Source organism: Zingiber officinale, chromosome 2A, assembly GCF_018446385.1.
Source record: "Zingiber officinale cultivar Zhangliang chromosome 2A, Zo_v1.1, whole genome shotgun sequence".
In the NCBI taxonomy this organism is placed as follows: Eukaryota; Viridiplantae; Streptophyta; class Magnoliopsida; order Zingiberales; family Zingiberaceae; genus Zingiber; species Zingiber officinale.
In genome coordinates, this window is record NC_055988.1 from 139,204,698 (window position 1) to 139,226,619 (window position 21,922).

The following is a 21,922-nucleotide window of genomic DNA, read 5'->3' on the forward strand; positions in this document are numbered from 1 at the left end:
CGACCAGATAAACTTCAGTGTTCCAGGGCCCAGACCAGTTCCGGGTGCTCGGACCGCAAAGGCACCTGCCTAGGCGCCTCGCTAAAGCGAAAGCTTCCCGAGCGCCTGGAGAAGCTCGGGGCGCCCGGACCACCAATTTCCAGTACTTCAATTTTCTGTAAAACAAGGTTAGTCCAGGCAGTAATATATAATAAAATATAAGTTTTGACAGTCTTCAGACTGTCCGATCCTGACTTTGAGTTTCACTGAAATTATAGGTCAGACCAACACCTACTGTTCCTTCTTCGGGGAACGCATTCTCACCTACTCCTCTCAGGAGAAATTACCATTTTCCTCATCGGTCTTCTAGACCGTCTGAACTTCTGCTCAGCATCTGAGGCTTCAGGACTTTTTTGATGGGCGTCTGATCCCCAACCAATCCAATCTTCCACATGGTGCTCGCAACTCCCAGGACTTCCACCTAGAATCCTCGATCTTAGGATTTTGCCTCACGTCCTCGACCTGCTAAGACTTTACCTAGTCTCTTGGACTAGAACTTCATTGCCTAACCGCAGCTAGGACTTTCCATAACCTAGGGTTACCTCCCCCTAGGACTTAGGGTTACCTGATAACCATGATTTTGCTATATTATTTTGAATCATAATGCATATTTTTATTGGTCTATTCATAGCTTAATCTCACATTTACATCATATTTCATAATTACATATGATTTTGGACCTAACTGTAAATTAGCTTATTTTCATGGTATTTGATGCTAATATTTGTTTATTATTTTGTAGACATCAAAAGGATCATGGACCCGATCAGATCAGGCTACACTTGAGCTCAAATCTAGGGCTAAACGAAGCGATCAAGCCTTGGAGTGTTTTGCACCGTCCATTAAAGATCAGAGAGATCTGAGCCATCCGTCAAGGATCTGTTCCATCCGAGCTACGAGGAAGCACATCACAGCCATAGATGAAGATCCGAAGTTTGTGATCCAGATCTGAAGACATCACAACCGTTGATCAAGCTTGAAACATTCTGGACCGTTGGATTTAATTTGAAAGGGATATAAAAACTTTGCGAGAAGCTATAGTGAGTTGGGCATCGGTCGCGATTTTTGCTACAGTACTTCATCTTCTCCTCTGCAGCGCTGAGTTCCAGTTCCAAATTCCATATCCAAATGCTAGTGTTCTTCTCCGGCGGCGATTCTTGAGCTCCGGCGATCATCGTCCGAGGTCACAGAGAGCGGCAGAGGCGTTCCCAATCTGTGCGTTTGAGTTCTGATTCACATTCGGATCACAGGCGAGAGGCGTTCCCAGATCTGTGATCTCCATCAGCATCGGAGCTCGAGGGCGTTCCCAGAAGCTTCCGATCGCATTCCCAATTGTCACTCCATCAACATCTCCAGCCGATCTGATCAATCGGTTGAGTGAAGCAACTTCCAGATTCAACCTCTGTTTTCTTCGTGCGATGTGGATTCCACTCGGGTGTGAGCTAGAAGGGCGTTCTCTGAGGCGATGAACATCCAGATGGACTAGTGGGAGCTCAAGATTCAAAGCTGATTACTAGAAGGGCGTTCTCTGCGGTGGTTCTGTAGTGATAGCAGGGTGAAGAAGGCTTGCGGCAAGGATCTGTGGATGAGGAACGTTTTCTTGTTTACCTTACTAGCATTTTACTCTGAATTGTTTATCACTTAGCTCAGATCACCAGATCTGATTTCTTTACCTTGCAATTTCATCTTTGTTTCAGTTTTGTTGCAATTCGTTTCTGTTTTTCTCCTGGCAAATCTGATTTCTTTGAATTTCTGCATTCTAAACCATGTTCAGACTAACTTAGGTTGTAATCTAGTTTCTATTTTTGACATAGATGATTCGGTTATCACAAATTGTTGAGTATTGTTCATGTAATTAGCAAATCTTAGTTCTATTCAATGGATTTGTTGATACTGAGTGAGCTTTTGAATTCATTTGATGAATTGGATTGTGATCATTACTTAGGTGTTAATTTGGTTCCTATGAGAGTCATTGAGATGGAGAATGATTGTTATTTTTGGTTATTTCAATTGTGATGAAATTTTAAATGTAATTGTTACTGTGGTTGTGAATTGAAGAGATAGAAATTGATTCAAGAAATTAAATGGTGCATTAGATCTTGAATTTAATTGAGGCTCATTTGTTTATAAGGAGATGGATCATGTTAGATGAGAGCTATCTTTCCTTGATGCTATTCTTGACCTAGTTGAAATTAGATTTTGATTTGAACTAATTCTAGAAATCACACACATATTAGTTACCCTTGGAAAAATACGACTCGGGACTCGTTACTACAACATTCAACTTGATTTTAATGAGTTTCAATTTTAATTAATTTGAAGCACCTCGTGACATGCAAAAAGGCCGACACCATTACCTCCCCCTAGGATTTTCCACCTGCCTAGAATACACTATGACTTTTACCTAAGAATACTTAGGACTTTCCTATAAGTTCATTCATTCTTATTAGATAATAAGTAACCTTAACTTTGAACTCTTTGCCATTATCAAAACATAGATTCGATCGTCTGATGCTCCCTGCACCAACAAATCTCACTCATGTTGTTCACTGATGCACTCGGGCGCTCCTATATAGGAGACTTGAGGAAGATGAAGGCGAAGGGGTGCCCCTTCATTCTCTTAAATGATGCATCAAATGAGGAAGATGAAGGGGAAGGAGTGCCCCTTCATTCTCTTAAATGACGCATCAAATGAGAAAGATTAAGGGGAAGAGGTGCCCCTTCATCTCCTCAACATCCAACATCTCTTACTCGTCCAAGTCAATCCTCAATAAAGGCATCTAGTCACAAATACTATGAAGAACATTCAATTCATATGTTAGAAAAAATGGTTTGTACGACAGCAAGCACAATGAGCAATTACTGATAAGAAAGTTGTTACACTTAGCTGTTCTATATAATGAATCTAAGACATCAATATCTTGCCTTTACCCCAGATTAAATCATTTACATTATCATGAATATATCTAATCCCTCATAATAACTATTATCTCAAGAGCATATTAAACATCTTCAATCAATACAATTATTCATAATTACATTTTATGTATTCAACAAAAATATAATTGGTACCAATGAATAAATGTCAAAGATATAAATCAATCTTAATCTTTCTTTTTAGCTAGAATTTATTTATTCTAATCAGCCATTTTTCTAGTTATGCTCCATAGACCGAATCACTTATAGTCAATAGGAAGCATGCTAAAGTAGTAGACACTGATCATAACTTCAAGTAGACAGCTAAATAGTCACTTAGGGTAAGATTGAGATTAACTTATAACCTCAAGGATCTCATATAGTAGAGAAGTAGGGATCTATTCTCCTACTATCCTTATTGTCAATATAGCACACGTGATATGAATCACATGCTATGATATTTTTTCTTTACTAAAAAGAGTGTATGTTTTTCTCAAAATTTAACTTCATACAAATTTCAATCTGTACATACCTAATGTCTAATCCTAGATTCAACATATAAATTCCAATATAACCTTAAGTAGATTCAATAAATAGTGGGTTCATTTACTCCGATCATTACACAAATGATCTCATTTTGACACAATTATCAAGACAATCTTAACTTATGGGTATGTCTCTATTCACAACTACATAAGTTGTCCATAAGTAACGGTCTTACCTCTATTTATACTTAACAAATATAGATGATTGTCCATGTGAGTGAACTAATCTCAACCTACCAATATACTTTTCAAGACTTTATTCAAATGTAACATAGACATATACACAGAATAGATCATGACATTTTCATATATCTAATTGTCTTTACAATATATTACACTTTTTGAAGTCCCAAAGACTTCACATGTCTTTGAAATGACTCTTTAGTCAATGACTTAGTAAAAGGATCTGCAAGCATATTATGTGTAGGGATGTACTAAAAAACTATCTTTTTCTTGTCAACAATATCCCTTATAAAATTATACTTAATTTCTATATTTTGTTGGCCCCTTCTCGACCGGCTAAAAGGGGAGGGGGTGAATAGCCCTGAAAATAAACGAATACCCTTTCTCGATCTTCGAACTAAGTTAGGCAAACACTTGTATAATAACAGAAAATAAATTCATAAAATAAAGGCAGAGGTAAGAAAGACTTACTTAGTTTGCAATCAGAGGATTGCTAATCCAAGTTACGTGAAGCTCACTATGAAGATCTCTTTTGAGCGGAGTAGCCTCTTACAACGTTGATAGCTCACACAGTAGTAGAATAGAAAAAGAACTCATTTACAAGTGTTGTGTTTTACTACTGAGATCAGAGTTGTATTTATAGCCTAGTTTCGGGTGCCTGGAAGGGCTCAGAGCGCCTGAGTCTGGATAAAATTTTATCCATGACACAACGGATCACGATAGCATGGCACAAATAGAGTTTTTTGGTCTCAGCTCTTGGACCAAGTCTGGGCGCTCGGATCGAGCTGAACCAGCCCTCGACCAAGGTGCGAGCCCGGGCACCCTGGCTGCCCCCGCCCGAGCACCCAGACCCAAGTCAACTTCGAGTTGACTTTTGTGTCCGAGTTTCTGCTTTAGCTCCGCTTGTTCTGCTCGCTTGGGTGATTTCTGTCATCCGGAATTGGGCTCACTCGAACGCATCTTCCGGCCTTCTCCTCGAGTAATCTTCCACTCCGGCATCTCGTCCCTCAGAAACGCCATGCACTCCCTTCTCGTCCGTCAGCGTACTCTTTCGCAGCACATCATCCCTCTAACGCACCGAGTTCGTCGACTCTCTTCTATGCTGTCATTCTCGCTAGCTACGTCTTTTGCTCGACTTCTTGTACTTCTAAGTTCCTGTACACTTAGACACAAGGCATCAAACCATAATAGGACCTAACTTGAGTTGGTTGATTACATCAAAACTACCATGAGGTACTTACAGATTATTACAGTACACTGTAACAGGACTCCCACTATTCTCAGCAATATTTAGATGCTTCAGAAATCTTCTTAACCAGACAACCTCTTGCATAGCCACTGTACAAGCCAGATGCTCAGCTTTTATTGTCGACAGTGCTACACAAGTCTATTTCTTGCTATTCAATGAGATGATGTCACCATTTAGCAAGAATGTATAGTCAGATATAGATTTTCTGTCATTAAGATCCCCCTGCCCAATCTACATCTGTGTAGCCACTCAGACTCATACTTGATCCATAGAAATAGAGACAATAATCCGCTGTCCCTTTGAGATATCTGAATATTCTCTTCATCGCTTTCCAAAGTCTCGATTATGGGTTTGACAAGAATGACGTAGAGGGGGCATCGTCATTAAATGGCGTAGATTCGTCGGCATGCCTTCAACAAGGAAGTAGGTCCACTTATGTTGGTAGAAAAAGTTTATCATTAGTGTCTAAGAAGAAAAAAGATTTTAGATGTAAAACTAAGGTTTGAGCTACATTCGCCGAAATTCTTAACAATCCTTTTCTCATTCTCATACCTTTGGAAAAAAAATCATACAATCTGATGTCAATATACAGTGCAACGATTAAATTCTTTAAGTGGTTAATCAAATATAAATTTAAGAATATTAGCTGCTTAGATAGATTTCTATGGACGCTTTTCAATTTATCATAATAGCCCCTAAAATTTTTTTGGATCAAATCAATCATTTTTAAAATTGATGGGTTAAATTAGATAATTAGATTATTAAAAAAAATCATAGTGCATGTAACTAAAAGTCTTAGTTTATCTCTTTGGACTTCTCTGCATTTATTATTTCCAAAACATAAATAATCCTTGATTATTTAATTTCCCGAAGCTCTTGAGCATATTAAAAAAAAAAACTGAAACAGACAGCAGCCAATGGAGTGCACACCAAAATTTCTTTTACCAGATACCAAAGACAAACTCCCCCAGTCACGCCGTCTCAAGTTCAGTGTTGCTTCATCTACTGCTGGAAGCGACTTTAATCCGTGACCTGCCATGTTCCAGGTTTTGTGAAGAATTTATATAATAGATCTAAAATAAAAATAAAAAATAAAAACTTAGCCAATGGATTCTCCCCACATCTTCAAGAGGTAGTCCTCGCAGCTGCTGCCGTTTATGTCTCTCGAGGAGGCCATCTTAATGGGCTGCTCTCTGGCTTCGCGCTTGAGGTTGTGCCGATACTCCATGGCTACTTGCTCGAAAACCTCGAATTCGAACATGTTGATCTTGATCTTGGGCACCATGAGATCCCGCACGTAGGCAAAGGCGAGTTGATCTCTGGAGTTGAATGCCGCGAGCTCGTTGAAGAGGAGGCAGGAGAAGAGGTTGCCCTTCAATCCATGCCTCCTTAGTATCAGCGCAGTATCTGGAACGTCTGAAAAAGAAAAAAAGATTGCACATGGTTTCTTTGTTCAGCAAGAAGAAGCAATCGCAAGAACAGAATAATGGTCACCCGTTGTGTAAGGAAGCTTGCTGGTTGACCATGGCTGTAGCCCATTCTCGCAGTATGTCTCCATTTGCACCCTTAGCGACTCCAAGTCTGCCCACTTCTTCCACCTCGCAGTAGCGATGGCCTCCTCCATGGTGTGGATGTTAAACGGGTGATTCGATATCGCCATGTCTGCATCTGGTATTACAAGAAGAGAGTGGATCAAAAGCAGAGGATCCACCGTCAGTTGCAGCTTGGCGTCCAGCCACACGCTGAACTTTGAATTGGGGAAGAGACGCTGCACCAGATACTTGGGAATCACTCCATTCATTGCTGGGTTGTCGTAGGGCAATTGGTCACCGCGGAGTCTCACTATCCTCCACGCTCCGACCATGTTTACTTCCTCTTCGTTGGCGGAGAGGATATTGTGGGCGACGAGGACTTTGTGGGTGGCGTCGTCGATGAACATGAAGAAGCAAACGAAGTCTATTGTGTGAGATCCCAAGCCTCTCGGTTGCCGGAGTTTGTCATGGTCACCAATGATTGCTGATACCACGACTACGCCGTCGCATTTCTGCATAGCCAACCTGTCTAGATTCAAGAGCATACAAACAAATGCACGAAATCAAAGTGGTTTCTTCGATTAATGTTTCTACTGATCAAACAATTGAAATATCAAACTGCGCGTTGAAAACAAACAAGAAACTTAAAATTTCAAGATTGAGTTTTTTTATCTTTTCGTTAGGCATCTTCTGATAGTTCAGAAAGAACGAACCAGATTCTTTGATGGGGAATGCCTGCAAGAATCCGCATGGGATCGCAACCCGATCGACATGGTTGTGATGGAAGAAGGACTTCCTCTTCCTGGCAGAGAAGTTGCCGGAAAAGCTATCTCCTTTTCCTTCTACATACCTCAGAACAGGGGATGACGTAGAATTCCAGCAGAGATTGCGGATCTCGTGGAGAACCTTACCGTAATCTTCTCCAAGGATGAAGAAAAATATATCAAAATCAGATCTTGGACGGAAGAAGCAGAGAATTGGGAGGTAGAAAGCGTACCGGAGAAGGGGACAGAGGAGGTGCAATCGGAGTGGGCGGTGGGGAGGGCGTATTTGTGCTCGGAATAGGAGAGCGGGTAGGAAAAGCCGACGGAGCTTGGGAAGGGCGGCGGGGAGCGGAAGAGGCAGGTGGAGTGGGTGAAGGAGACGTAGAGAGCAATGGGGAGGGTGGTAAGGAAGAAGAGGAGCGACAGGCAGAGGAGTTTGGATTGGAAGAGGGGAGGGGTTGTCACACAAACATGCCCCATTTCAGCTGTTAAAACTGCATTTGGAGCATTGGATTAGCGATGATCGATAATGGACATAAAACTTAGATGAAGACATGGTTTATCATTATCGTAATATCTTTATTATTTTTTTAATAAGTTAGATGATATCTAGAATAGATCGTCTTTCCTTAGCTCAGCATAACCCGTCACGTTGTTTGGCCCCAAGACATCGCTTGCCAGGGTAGCTCGAGACCCGTATACAACTAGGTAACTTGGCTTCATGAGCCCATACATGTAGCTTAACCATTTGAGTGCCCTCTATGGCTTGACTCCGATTGGTAGAGACAGATCCACTTATGGGCGGTCCTGAATTATAATCCAGCCCTTAGGTCAATACGCATGTATATTCATACACGATGGACTATACATTTAAGTATTGAGTTTTTAATAAAATAAATAAATAAACTAATTGAGTTGTCAAACACCAAGTGAATGTTCTGATTTAAAAATTAGATTAGGTCGAATAAAATTCATCGAGTAGGCACAAATATTATTTGGAGATTATTGGTTCAATTATCAATGTTTTAAGGTTGATCAGTTTGACTAAACTTGAGTGGATTCGAATTTAAATTTTAATATTTGGATAATATGTTTAGAAAATATTTAGAAGGGGATAAGTATGTCAAGGTTGATCGAATACTTGACGATATGTGAGAGAAAAATCAAGTAAATTGTAGAGAATCGGATACTTGACTAGTAAAGTCCTAACTCAAGGGTTAGACAATGGTAAAATTTTAACTCGAGGGTTAGATAAAGGTAAAGGTAAAGTTCTAATTAGAGATTAGGCAAAGAAAAGTCCAAGTGGATTAAGAAGGACCACACATTGGCAAAGGAAAGTCCTAACTGGAGGTTAGGCAAAGGAAGTCCAAGTAGATTAAGGAGGATTGCACGTCGGCAAAGGGAAGTCCTAACTGCAGTTTGGTAAAAGAAAGTCGAAGTGGGTCAAGGAGGACCGCACGTTGGCAAGGGAAGTCCTAATTGTGGTTAGACAAAGAAAAGTCCAAGTAGGTCAAGAGGGACATCATTTGGTGATCGGAAGTCCAACGAAAAGTTGACACGATATGGAAAGTCCAAGTGAGTCAAAAGGTTAATTAGACACTTGGTGAAGAAATCTCAACAGGTCACGATTGACCGGATGTTGGGCAAGAGAACCCTACACTTGGGTTAAGCAAGTTAAGATTGGCCAATTAATTGGGTAATTAATTGGGCCAATACCAATCAATCAGGTGATCGATTGTGAGCATTTGTTCTCAAAATAGTGTAGGATAGAGGCACGTGAGAGAAAGGGATGAATTACATGTATTTTAAAAACTTATCTTTTTCATCTTTTTTTTAAAACAAAGTGCGCAGTGGAATAAAACAAACTAAGAAAACAACACACATTCTATTTTACTTAGTTCAAAGTTTTCGACGACTACTACTCTAAGACTCAGGTCCTTCGGACCTTTCTGATAGGTAATTCACTAATCAATTGGTTCTTTACAAAGTATGAATTGGTAACAAAACTACCAACTTTAGAATAAGAAGTGCAGTAAAGAAAACAAGAGTAATAGTAAGCAACAACTACATGTTACCAAAGTCTAGGCTCGTTTGAGTACGTAGCGATGTCATGTCATCTTACATTGTTGAGGCTTGAAATGCAGCAGCATAGCAAAGTCGGAGTAGCAGAATAGTCATAGGAGTGTGTATCAAGGATGTGTTTAATTGCACAATTCGGTAGCTTCTTTTATAGAAGATTTGAGGCGCCTCCTTCCCTTGGAGGCACCTCCGGTTGATCTAATCTTTACAGAAGACAACAACTCTTATCTGTGTAGAGGCACCACCTTTCCACTGGAGGTGCCTCCGTTCGCCGTGACTCTATCCTTCGTGGCCACAATCCTTATCCGCACAGGGAGGTACCTTCTTTCTCCCGAGGTGCCTCCGCACCTCCAGTACTGAGGTGCCCCCTTACCACTGAGGCACCTCCACGACCAGCTACTTCAAGGCGTCCCTAAACCAATCTGAGTTGTCTCGGGTGAATAGTATTCGAGGCTTCTATAAAATACAATACCCAAATAGTAATTAAATAATAAGGTTATTTGAGAAATAATTTTATTAGATTTTTTAGAAATTTTTAGAAATTTAAATAGAGTCCGTATGACTCGTTTTGAGGGGATGAATTGGTTAGGCTGGAGAAAGCTTGTTTAGAATACCCATTTTGGTTGGCAGTTGATTGAGAAAATAACCTATGCTTTAATTAAAGGGACCTAAATTATAAACTTCCCTTTCCTATTCATTCCAAGCCCGTGCCCGTGCCCTAGCCATCCTCACCGCTCAATCTCCTTCGCCCTCTCCTTTCTCTCGACACTGTCGCAGACCACCATGGGCCGACGCTTGGTCATTGCTCCCTGACACCGTCGATCTCCACGGCTACTAGCACCGAACATGGTAGTTCAAATCTTCTGTCCCCAAATCTCTCTGTCCCCGTGTCCCACACGTCGTCCCAGTCCATCGTCGGCGGCCTCCGGTCATCGCCTTGATGAACACTATAACCTTTGGGGAAGGTGAACCCAAGGGAATCGCCATCGGCACGATCGGCACCGGAATCCGGCCGAATTTGAGCAGGGGCTCAGATTGATGGCAGAGGAAAGTCTACTCAGATCCGGTCGGAGTCCGACGCCCATCGTGCCGATGACGACTCCCTTGGGTTCACCTTTCCTAAGGGTTATAGTGTTGATTGGGGCAGCGACCGGAGGCCGCTGGCGGTGGACTGGGGCGACGTGTGGGACACGGGGACAGGTGATATTGGGGACAGGAGATTTGAACATGGTCACAACGGGGAGGAATCCAACCCCTCTCTCGATCCCTCTTCCTCTCAATCTCGCGGCGCCACCCAATCGTCGGACGTTGCCAGACTCGTCGCGCCTCTCCAGTTTGGTCGATGCTACCGCACTTCCTCTTGAAGCTAGATCGACAGTGTTGTAGTTGCTGCCATCGTGAGGATCGAGCCGTCGATCTCACCTTCTGCTCGATCGACGCCAACGCTGTAGACACGGGGCTCCTCTCTCTATATCTACTGTCGTGTTCCCTCTGAGTTGTGCCCTAGCTACAGAGCCACAACCATCGCCTCCTACTATACCGAGCTTGACCATCGTTGACCGAGATTAGGGGAGCAGGATGACCACCAGAACGTCATCTTCCTTGCAGATCTGAGGAGAAGGGTGTAAATTTCCCGATTTTCGCTGGGTTCTTCATCAGATGACAATGGATCCGAGTGGGGGAAACAATACTCTCTACGCTGCTACAACACTGAGGATCAGGTTAAGGTAAGTTATGATGGGTATTGGATCAATACAGAATCGAATCACTATTACATTGGATTTGTTAGACAAAATGTAAGGTTCGGTTGTTAGGCCATCAATCGAAGGAGTGGGGGCAACAAGCCATACATCACCTTCAGCCACCTCCAGATTGGGGTAAGATTGGTTCGTTCATTTCCCTATTGTGTTTAGTAGATGATACAATGGATTGAATTATGATCAATTCCAAAAGGTGAACCCTAATCCAGCTAACCCCTTGAATCAACAAGGATCCAGTGATGAATCAAGAGGCAATTCGGGAAGAGGGGTTTTCGGTTAAGGCTAGCTTACCCACGCCGATGATCGAGTGGCACAAATCCGGACTAGGGCACCTCTCCAAGCTTCGGTGGATGATTGGTTGAGAGTCAACGTGAATCTTGCTCCTCACCGTGCCCTAGCCACCAAGGAATCGCCGATGACCGGCACAAGAAGCCACCGAGATAGAGATCCCTCGGCCAGATCCAGCTTGTCTTCCTCGGCACCGTCGAGCTCTGGAGATGTGCTCCTCCGGTCTCGGCGCCAAGTCATCCGCGAGAGAGAGCACGTCGAGTGGAGGAAGATCAGGGGAGAGGAGATCGGGAATTTGAGTTAGGCAGAGAGGTGGTTCGACGTTTTTGGGGAAGAAATGAAAAGGAAAAGGAAATATATAATTAACACATTTCCTCACTTAAACGGGTATCCCAAACAGGCTTTATCCACGTTGTCAATTCTTCCCCTCAAAACTAGTCGTACGAACTCCGAAAAATTCCCAGAAAATTTCTAAAAATTCTGAAAAAAATTCTATAAGGCTATTTCCCAATAACCTTATTATTTAAATTTTTCGATATCTCATATTCTCCCCTACTAATAAAAATTTGGTTCTCAAATTTTGCTATAACCAACAGCAAACACTAGAATATAACCAAACAGTAAAAATGCTGAAAGGAACACTAGCCCAAAAAACTCAAGTAAACATATTAGGGTATTGTGTCGGATCGTATCCTCCAACTCCCAAGTAGCCTCCTTGTCAGAATGATACTGCCATCCGACTTTAACCAGCTGGACTGTGTTATTCCGCAGCTGACGCTCTCTATGGTCCAGAATCCGTACAGGAACCTCTTCGTAAGTAACGTCAGGCTGAATGGGAACTGATATATCTGACAGAACATGTGTCGGATCGGATACGTATCTCCTCAGCATAGATACATGGAATACATCATTAATGCCAACTAGAGATGGTGGTAGTGCCAGACGGTAAACTACTGCTCCAATCCTCTCCAAGATCTGGAATAGCCCAATATATCGTGAAGCTAACTTACCTCGAAGACCAAATCTCTTCACCCCTTTCGTGGGTGAAACTCTCAAAAACACATGATCACCAGTAGAAAACTCCAGGGGTCTCCGTCGTCGATCAGCATAACTCTTCTGACGGTCCTGAGCCTCTGACATCCTCCGTTTGATAATACGAATCAACTCTGCCTCCTACTGAGCTCTCTGAGGTCCTACCAGCTGGGCCTCTCCAACCTCTTCCCAGAGGGTGGGCGTCTGACAAGGTCTACCATACAACGCCTCAAACGGTGCCATCTGGATAACCAAATGATAGCTGTTGTTGTAGGCGAATTCCACCAATGGCAGGTGGTCCTCCCAACTGCCTCTGAAATCTATAACACAAGACCTCAGCAAGTCCTCAAAAGTCTGAATGGTCCGCTCTGACTGCCCATCTATCTGCGGATGGAATGTTGTACTGAAACGGAGCTGCGTGCCCAAAGCCTGCTACAGACTCTGCCAGAACCAGAACGTGAATCGTGGGTCTCTATCTGATATAATACTCAAAGGAACACCATGCAACCTGATAATCTCACGATAGTATAACTCTGTTAATCGATCCAGAGAATCAGTCTTCCAGATCGCTAAAAAGTGTGCGGATTTGGTTAATCGATCAACGATTACCCAAATCGCATCTTGGCTTCGTCGAGTCCTAGGCAATCCTACCACAAAATCCATAGTAATATGCTCCCACTTCCACTCTGGAATAGGGATCCTCTGAAGTAAACCAGCAGGTCTCTGGTGCTCAGCCTTCACCTGCTGATAGACAAGACATCTAGCTACAAACTCTGCGATGTCTTTTTTCATGTCGTTCCACCAATAAGAACGCCTCAAATCACGATACATACGGGTCCCACCTGGGTGGATAGCAAATCTAGAATGATGAGCCTCTTGAAGTAACTCCTCCATGACCGGGTGAGACTGAGGTACACATAATCTGCCTCGGAAATAAATAATACCTTCGTCATCTCATGTAAACTCGGTCTGCTGTCCGGAAGCTATCTGGCTGCCAATGAACTGTAAATGCTGATCTCCGGCCTGGGCCTCTCAAATCCTCATCCTGATTGACGACTGAGCAATCATGGTAACAAGAATACCTTGCTCTGTCTGTCCCTGCTCTTCAAAGCCCAACTCGGAGAATCCCTTAATCAAGTCCGTGACTAAAACTCGATGTCAAGTCAAAGTCCCTCTGGACTTCCTGCTAACTGCATCAGCATCCACATTAGCTTTACCCGGATGGTAGCTAATAGTACAATCATAATCCTTCAGGAACTCCATCCATCTCCTCTGTCGGAGATTGAGTTCTTCTGTGTGAAAATATATTTGAGACTCTTATGATCAGTAAGAATATCAAAAGTAATACAATAAAGATGATGTCGCCAAATCTTCAAAGCAAAGATAATAGTGACTAGCTTTAAATCATGTACTGGGCAGTTCTTCTCATGCTCCTTTAACTGATGAGAAACATAAGAGACTACCCTGCCGTGCTGCATCAACACAGCGCCCAAGCCCTGAAGAGATGCATCTGTGTAAAGTACGAACCCGTCATCACCAGAAGGTAAAACCAAAACTAGTGCTGATACTAATCTCCACTTCAGCTCCTGGAAGCTGGTCTCACAAGCCTCTGACCACGTGAACTTCACGCCTTTCCTAGTCAGACGTGTCAACGACATAGCAATACTGGAGAAACCCTCAATGAATCGTCTGTAATATCCAGCCAGTCCCAAGAAACTGTGGATCTCCTGGACTGACTTCGGTTGCTCCCAGCTAGTGATAGCCTCGATCTTCTGAGGATCTACTGAAATATCTCGGCTTGACACCACGCGTCCCAGAAAACCAACTGAGGATAGCCAAAATGCACACTTGCTGAACTTTACATATAGATGATGTCGTCGTAGAGTCTCCAAGACTATGCGAAGATGTTGTGCGTGCTCCTCCTCAGAACGCGAATAGATCAATATATCATCGATAAACACAATAACAAACTGATCTAGGTACTCCTGAAAGATACGGTTCATCAGATCCATAAATACTGCAGGAGCATTGGTAAGCCCAAACGACATCACCAAAAACTCGTAATGTCCGTATCTGGTGCGAAAAGTTGTCTTCGGAATATCCGAATCTTTGACTCTCAGCTGATGATATTCAGACCGCAGATCAATCTTAGAATACACTGATGTATCTCTGAGCTGATCAAATAAATCCTCAATCCATGGCAAGGGATACTTATTTCTGATAGTCACTGCATTCAGCTGCCTATAATCAATGCACAACCTCAGAGTACCATCCTTCTTCTTGACGAATAGTACAGGAGAACACTAAGGTGGAATACCGTGGGGTTCTCCATAAGGACACCGGAATGCTCCTTCCTGTGCATGTCATATGCAGCTGCTGTAAGGGAAGCTGCCCTCTGCTGATAATGCAAAGATTGGGCTTTCGGCCTGCCTCACTGAGTCCCGGATTGACCAAATTGTCCTCCTTGATTAGAGACCTCGGAGGCTACATGCTGAGCCTTCAGCGAACAATCTCGGCTCAAGTGCCCAGGCAGTTTGCAATAATAGCAAACTGGCTGTCCCAGGGTGCACGCAGAGGTGATGTGTTCTCGGGATCCGCATCAGATACAATGAGGGTCACCGACGGACTGTTTTCGATTTTGCTGAGTAGACCGGAAAGGTCCAGATGAAAATCATCCTGACTTCTGGGGTCAGCAGATGACCCAGAAGTACTCTGACCCGTCTGAGGGCGACTGCTCTGCTGTTGTCCAGTAGTTTATGGTTGCTGAGTCTGTCCGGAAGTTCAATCAGTTTGCTTACTCTTTTTGTCTGCATTCACTCTCAGATAAGCAGACTCAATCATAAGAGCTCTACCCAGTGCCTCTGTGTATGATGAACTACAAAAACCGGCAATCTTCACCTGAAGATGCTCGTCTAGTCCCTGGACAAACTGAAGCATACGAGATTTGTCCTCGGCAACCAACTCAGGACAGAATATGGCCAACCGATTAAATTCGGCATTATACACCATTACTGAGCGGTTATTCTGTCGAAGACTCAGAAAAACCTGCTGACGTGTCATCCGATACGCCCAGGGAAAATACTGATTCTCGAATGCCTCTCTAAATCTCGCCCATGTAATATGCTGCTCGCTTATAATCGAGCGTTGCGTGTCCCACCAGATCTCTGCCTCATCTCGTACCTCAAGTACGCAGCAGTAGGCACGACTGGAGGGGGTGCCAGGTATACTAAAGGTGATACCACTAGTGGTACAGTCGAGGTATGCATCTCTGACGTCGAAACTGTCGGGGTCTTATCATCCGATGTACCTCTAATATCCTAACGAGGCTGTCCCTAACGGACAGGCTCGACCCTAGCAGATCTCTCTAGAGACTCTATCTCCGGAGAATCTATCGCCTTCTTACGGGGGCGACCACGTCTCGATACCGAAATACATGTATGCGTCATATCTGTAAACAAAATGTTACCTAGATATCACTACAGGTATAAGAACTATAAAATTACCTAAATTTACCTGTTTGTCGTCTGGAGATGTCCTGTCGCTGCTTAGTCCCTCAAATAGAACCAATAAAACCTCGTTAAAATACCTCGGAATTCCGAAACGAAAAAAATCGACGGAATCCGTACAAATCCGAAAATATCCAGATACGTTCGCACACTCCAGGACACAAAAATCCGAAATCGGAGCCTAGCTCTGATACCAAAAATATTGGTATCAGATAAAATCCCGAAAATCTAGAATGCCTAGCAAGTATCACAACCTGCTCTGATACCAAAAATATTGGTATCAGATTACCTCGAAAAATCTGAAACACGGAAAACAGGTATCATAACCTGCTCTAATACCAAATAAATTGTCACGCCCCAGGTAGTCCCTGCCAGAAGACATTTCGGCAGCATCACCCCTGTACGGGTGACAATATGAATCCAGAAATACATATATCCAAACCATCGGCCCACACGGCCGGAACAATACACACAAATAGAAAATAATCCGCGCAATTATATTCAACATTCCACACAGATATAATATGAACAATCCACGCAGTTATATAAAGGAAGACAATATAAAATCATCGTAGATATATGTAAAACCTCCTATTCCACTACAACGAAGAAAACGAAGTCCACGAAGTAATGAAAATATCCGCAACGGAAAACCAAAAGTAGTAAACCCAAGTGTTCGATATAAAGTCCACAATACAAAACCCATATCACAAGTATATAAGGTCCAAAGAACTCAGCAGGTAATCCAATAGATATGTACAGCAACATATAACTATCAGCAACAATCCTACGGTACAATACCCTAATAGTATAACATCTAGTACAGTCTCCTAACAGTATAACAGGTATGCATAACTAAATAAATTGTAGTAACCAACAATAAACATGTAGTACAACAGTCTACTGCAAAAAATAATAAGAAATGCATAACTGAAATAAATTGTACTCACCCGCGAGGCTTGTGCAACTGACTATGAACATATACAAATAAAAATAGTCAGAGCAAAAGCATATAACTTGTATGCATGTCAATCATATGCAATCACCAAATTGCATCAATCACAAATAATGCAATTTATGCATATGATGCAAATGACATGTCCTGGTCACCCCTACTGCAGTCAGTCATCACACACACAATGGTGAGACCAAGTGGGTAGGGCTGTGACAACCGTGCACTCTGCCGTCACTACCCTTGATGAGTGACCGAATGGACGAGATGCTGTCGGAGTACACCTATCCTCCTACCTCAAACATAGTGAGGGAGCGCAATGTTCTCATCTCCCGGTACACAATGACGGGGAGGGACCCCAGCGTGCTACCACGCTCCTGTCACGCTACCCATGAGCGTCCTAGCGGAGCACCACTGGGCAACCTGCCATACACACCCTGAGTGTTGTGTCACTATCCATGCAGTGGTCACATGTGTAGAGGTCCATGTAGCTGGCCGACGAGCTCAACAATAATGGCGTCATCAATCGCCCAGCATGCAAACATGCGATATGGTGCATGCGGCTACAGTATGTCATACCTGAACATATCCTCCTCCATATGTGTAGGTGCCAAAAAGATAAACACATATATAACAAGCAACATGAATCCAACAACACATATCCAACATATCTATCAACTAATCCAGTATAGAGGGAAACACAATAAATACCTTTATCTCTATGAGCACAGATAAACATAGCAAGAAAGAAAAGCATGTCAGACTAATGTATAGCAGCTAACAGTAGAAGCATATATCAGGAATCAACTAAACTAAACTAAACTAGGGAAGTACTAACTACCAACACTAGTAAGTATATATAAACTGCACATATCATAAGACACTATCAAGAGATAAGTCAAAGGGTACCCGCCTCAAATAGAAGGTACACTCAAGCAATCCAAGGTCGAGACGCCCATCTCGAGTCAGAGTCCTGCGTCAAACAATATATATATATATATATATATATTATTTAGCTAACTCCAAATGAATAGCTAAATAAAATCCCTCAACTAAATTAAAGCAAAACCCTAATCACATCAATCTCAACCTACCTAATAAATCTAACGGTCAATTAGGATTAGTTATCTAATCTCTAATCACCAGTTAGATTAGTAATCTAAACTTAGATTAAATCCAATAGTTGACTAGGGTTAATTGTCTTAATTCTAATCATTCCATTAGTTTAATCTAAGCAAACAAATCTAATCACAATCGTCCAATCAAACCTAATTCAACTAGTAATCCAAATTATCCCTAATCCAATGCATAAACCTAATTCATCAATACATCATGTATCAAAATCCCTACTCATACCTCAATCTCAGCTGCTATTGATGCTGGATCAAATGGTTATTGCTATCGGAACCAAGATCACCTTCTTAGATCCTCACTGGTTTCCACAGAACGTAATCCTCCTGAAATCCTTCCCTACTCAATTGGGTTCAAGGTGAGATCAAGAACACCACAGAACAGAACCTCATCACCTACTGGAAACAACCAGATCATGAAGGAATCAATCACTGGAGATCACAGATCACACAATAAACCTTCAAGCCTCTGCTCGAAAACTCAATTAATCCCATCATCTTCAACCGAAACCTAAACCAACCACAAGAAGATGACCAATCTGATCAGGGAAAGAATCCAGCACAAGAAGAGTCAATTCCAAAAGGTGAACCCTAATCCAACTAAACCCTTGAATCAACAAGGATCCAGTGATGAATCAAGAGGCAATTCGGGAAGAGGGGTTTTCGGTTAAGGCTAGCTTACCCACGTCGGCGATCGAGTGACACAAATCCGGACTAGGGCACCTCTCCAAGCTTCGGTGGATGATTGGTTGAGAGTCGACGCGAATCTTGCTCCTCACCGTGCCCTAGCCACCAAGGAATCGCCGATGATCGGTGCAAGAAGCCACCGAGATAGAGATCCCTCGGCCAGATCCAACTTGTCTTCCTCAGCACCGTCGAGCTCCGGTGATGTGCTCCTCCGGTCTCGGCGCCGAGTCGTCCGCGAGAGAGAGCGCGTCGAGCGGAGGAAGATCGGGGGAGAGGAGATCGGGAATTTGAGTCGGGCAGAGAGGTGGTTCGGCATTTTTGGGGAAGAAATGAAAAAGAAAAGGAAATATATAATTAACACATTTCCTCACTTAAACGGGTATCCCAAACAGTCTTTATCCACGTTGTCAATTTTTCCCCTCAAAACCCGTCGTACGAACTCCGAAAAATTCTCAGAAAATTTCTAAAAATTTCAAAAAAAATTCTATAAGGCTATTTCCCAATAACCTTATTATTTAAATTTTCCGATATCTCACATTCTTCCATACTAATAAAAATTTGGTTCCCAAATTTCGTTATAACCAACAACAAACACTAGAATATAACCAAATAGTAAAAATGCTGAAAGGAACTCTAGCCTACAAAACTCAAGTAAACATATGAGGGTATGGTGTCGGATCGTATCCTTCAGCTCCCAAGTAGCCTCCTTGTCAGAATGATACTGTCATCCGACTTTAACCAGCTGGACTGTCTTGTTCCGCAGTTGACGCTCTCTATGGTCTAGAATCCGTACAGGAACCTCCTCGTATGTAACGTTAGGCTGAATGAGAACTGATATATCTGACAGAACATGTGCCGGATCGGATACGTATCTCCTCAGCATAGATACATGGAATACATCATGAATGCCAACTAGAGATGGTGGTAGCGCCAGACGATAAACTACTGCTCCAATCCTCTCTAAGATCTGAAATGACCCAATATATCGTGGAGCTAACTTACCTCGAAGACCAAATCTCTTCACCCCCTTCGTGGGTGAAACTCTCAAAAACACATGATCACCAATAGAGAACTCCAGGGGTCTCCGTCGTCGATCAACATAACTCTTCTGACGGTCCTGAGCCTCTGACATCCTCCGTTTGATAATACGAATCAACCCTGCCTCCTACTAAGCTCTCTGAGGTCCTACCAGCTGGGCCTCTCCAACCTCTTCCCAGAGGGTGGGCGTCTGACAAGGTCTACCATACAACGCTGCAAACGGTGTCATCTGGATAACCGAATGATAGCTGTTGTTGTAGGCGAACTCCACCAATGGCAGGTGGTCCTCCCAACGGCCTCTGAAATCTATAACGCAAGACCTCAGCAAGTCCTCCAAAGTCTGAATGGTCCGCTCTGACTGTCCATCTGTCTTCGGATGGAATGTTGTACTGAAACGGAGCTGCGTGCCCAAAGCCTACTGCAGACTCTGCCAGAACCGGAACGTGAATCATGGGTCTCTATCTGATATAATACTTAAAGGAACACCATGCAACCTGATAATCTCACGAAAGTATAACTCTGTTAATCGATCCAGAGAATCAGTCTTCCGGATCGCTAAAAAGTGTGCAGATTTGGTTAATCGATCAACAATTACCCAAATCGCATCTTGGCTTCATCGAGTCCTAGGCAATCCTACCACAAAATCCATAGTAATATGCTCCCACTTCCACTCTGGAATAGAGATCCTCTGAAGTAAACCAGCAGGTCTCTGGTGCTCAGTCTTCACCTGCTGACAGACAAGACATCTAGCTACAAACTCCGCGATGTCTTTCTTCATGTCATTCCACTAATAGGAACGCCTCAAATCACGATACATACGGGTCCCACCTGGGTGGATAGCAAATCTAGAATGATGAGCCTCCTGAAGTAACTCCTCCATGCCGGGGTGAGACTGAGGTACACATAATCTGCCTCGGAAATAAACAATACCCTCGTCATCTCATGTAAACTCGGTCTGCTGTCCGGAAGCTATCTGGCTGCCAATGAATTGTAAATGTTGATCTCCGGCCTAGGCCTCTCGAATCCTCATCCTGATCGACGACTGAGCAACCATAGTAACAAGAATACCTTGCTCTATCCGTCCCTGCTTCTCAAGGCCCAACTCGGAGAATCCCTGAATCAAGTTCGTGACTAAAACTTGATGACAAGCCAAAGTCCCTCTGGACTTCCTACTAAGTGCATCAGCAACCACATTAGCTTTACACGGATGGTAGCTAATAGTACAATCATAATCCTTCAGGAACTCCATCCATCTCCTCTGTCGGAGATTGAGTTCCTTCTGTGTGAAAATATATTTGAGACTCTTATGATCAGTAAGAATCTCAAAAGTAATACCATAAAGATGATGTCGCCAAATCTTCAAAGCAAAGATAATAGTGGCTAGCTCTAAATCATATACTCGGTAGTTCTTCTCATGCTCCTTCAACTGACGAGAAGCTTAAGAGACTACCCTGACGTGCTGCATCAACACAGCGCCCAAGCCCTGAAGAGATGCATCTATGTAAAGTACGAACCCGTCATCACCAGAAGGTAAAACCAAAACTAGTGCTGATACTAATCTCCGCTTCAGATCCTGGAAGCTGGTCTCACAAGCCTCTGACCATGTGAACTTCACGCCTTCCCTAGTCAGACGTGTCAATGGCATAGCAATAATGGAGAAACCCTCACCGAATCGTCTGTAATATCCAGCCAGTCCCATGAAATTATGGATCTCCTGGACTGACTTCGGCTGCTCCCATCTAGTGATAGCCTCGATCTTCTGAGGATCTACTGAAATACCTCAGCTTGTCACCACGTGTCCCAAAAAATCAACTGAGGATAGCCAAAATGCACACTTGCTGAACTTTGCATATAGATGATGTCGTCGTAGAGTCTCCAAGACTATGCGAAGATGTTGCGCGTGCTCCTCCTCAGAACGCGAATAGATCAATATATCATCGATAAACACAATAACAAACTGATCTAGGTACTCCAGAAAGATACGGTTCATCAGATCCATAAATACTACAGGAGCATTGGTAAGCCCAAACGACATCACCAAAAACTCGTAATGTCCGTATTTGGTGCAAAAAGTTGTCTTCGGAATATCCGAATCTTTGAATCTCAGCTGATGATATCCAGACCGCAGATCAATCTTAGAATACACTGATATATCTCTGAGCTGATCAAATAAATTCTCAATCTATGACAAGGGGTACTTATTTCTGATAGTCACTGCATTC

General features: G+C 42.9%; 1 protein-coding gene across 1 annotated transcript; it reads right to left on the reverse strand.

The window, feature by feature from the left end:
• Nucleotides 1-5,755: 5,755 nt before the first annotated feature.
• On the reverse strand, nt 5,756-7,721 carry LOC122040079 (probable hexosyltransferase MUCI70). Its single transcript, XM_042599445.1, has 5 exons — nt 7,462-7,721; nt 7,178-7,381; nt 6,427-6,993; nt 6,054-6,348; nt 5,756-5,964 (listed from the first exon to the last, which is right to left on the reverse strand). Exons 1-5 carry the CDS (start codon nt 7,706-7,708, stop codon nt 5,931-5,933), a joined length of 1,347 nt encoding a protein of 448 aa, XP_042455379.1. The 5' UTR covers nt 7,709-7,721; the 3' UTR covers nt 5,756-5,930.
• Between the last annotated feature and the right edge of the window lie 14,201 nt (nt 7,722-21,922).

Excerpts from the sequence above, each read along its gene's own strand:
- LOC122040079 (XM_042599445.1), bottom strand. The coding sequence starts at position 7,708 with ATGGGGCATGTTTGTGTGACAACCCCTCCCCTCTTCCAATCCAAACTC. Across the intron at positions 6,349-6,426 it reads CAAGCTTCCTTACACAACGG|ACGTTCCAGATACTGCGCTG; the intron begins GTGACCATTATT and ends TTTCTTTTTCAG. Across the intron at positions 5,965-6,053 it reads GAGGACTACCTCTTGAAGAT|GTCACGGATTAAAGTCGCTT; the intron begins GTGGGGAGAATC and ends GGAACATGGCAG.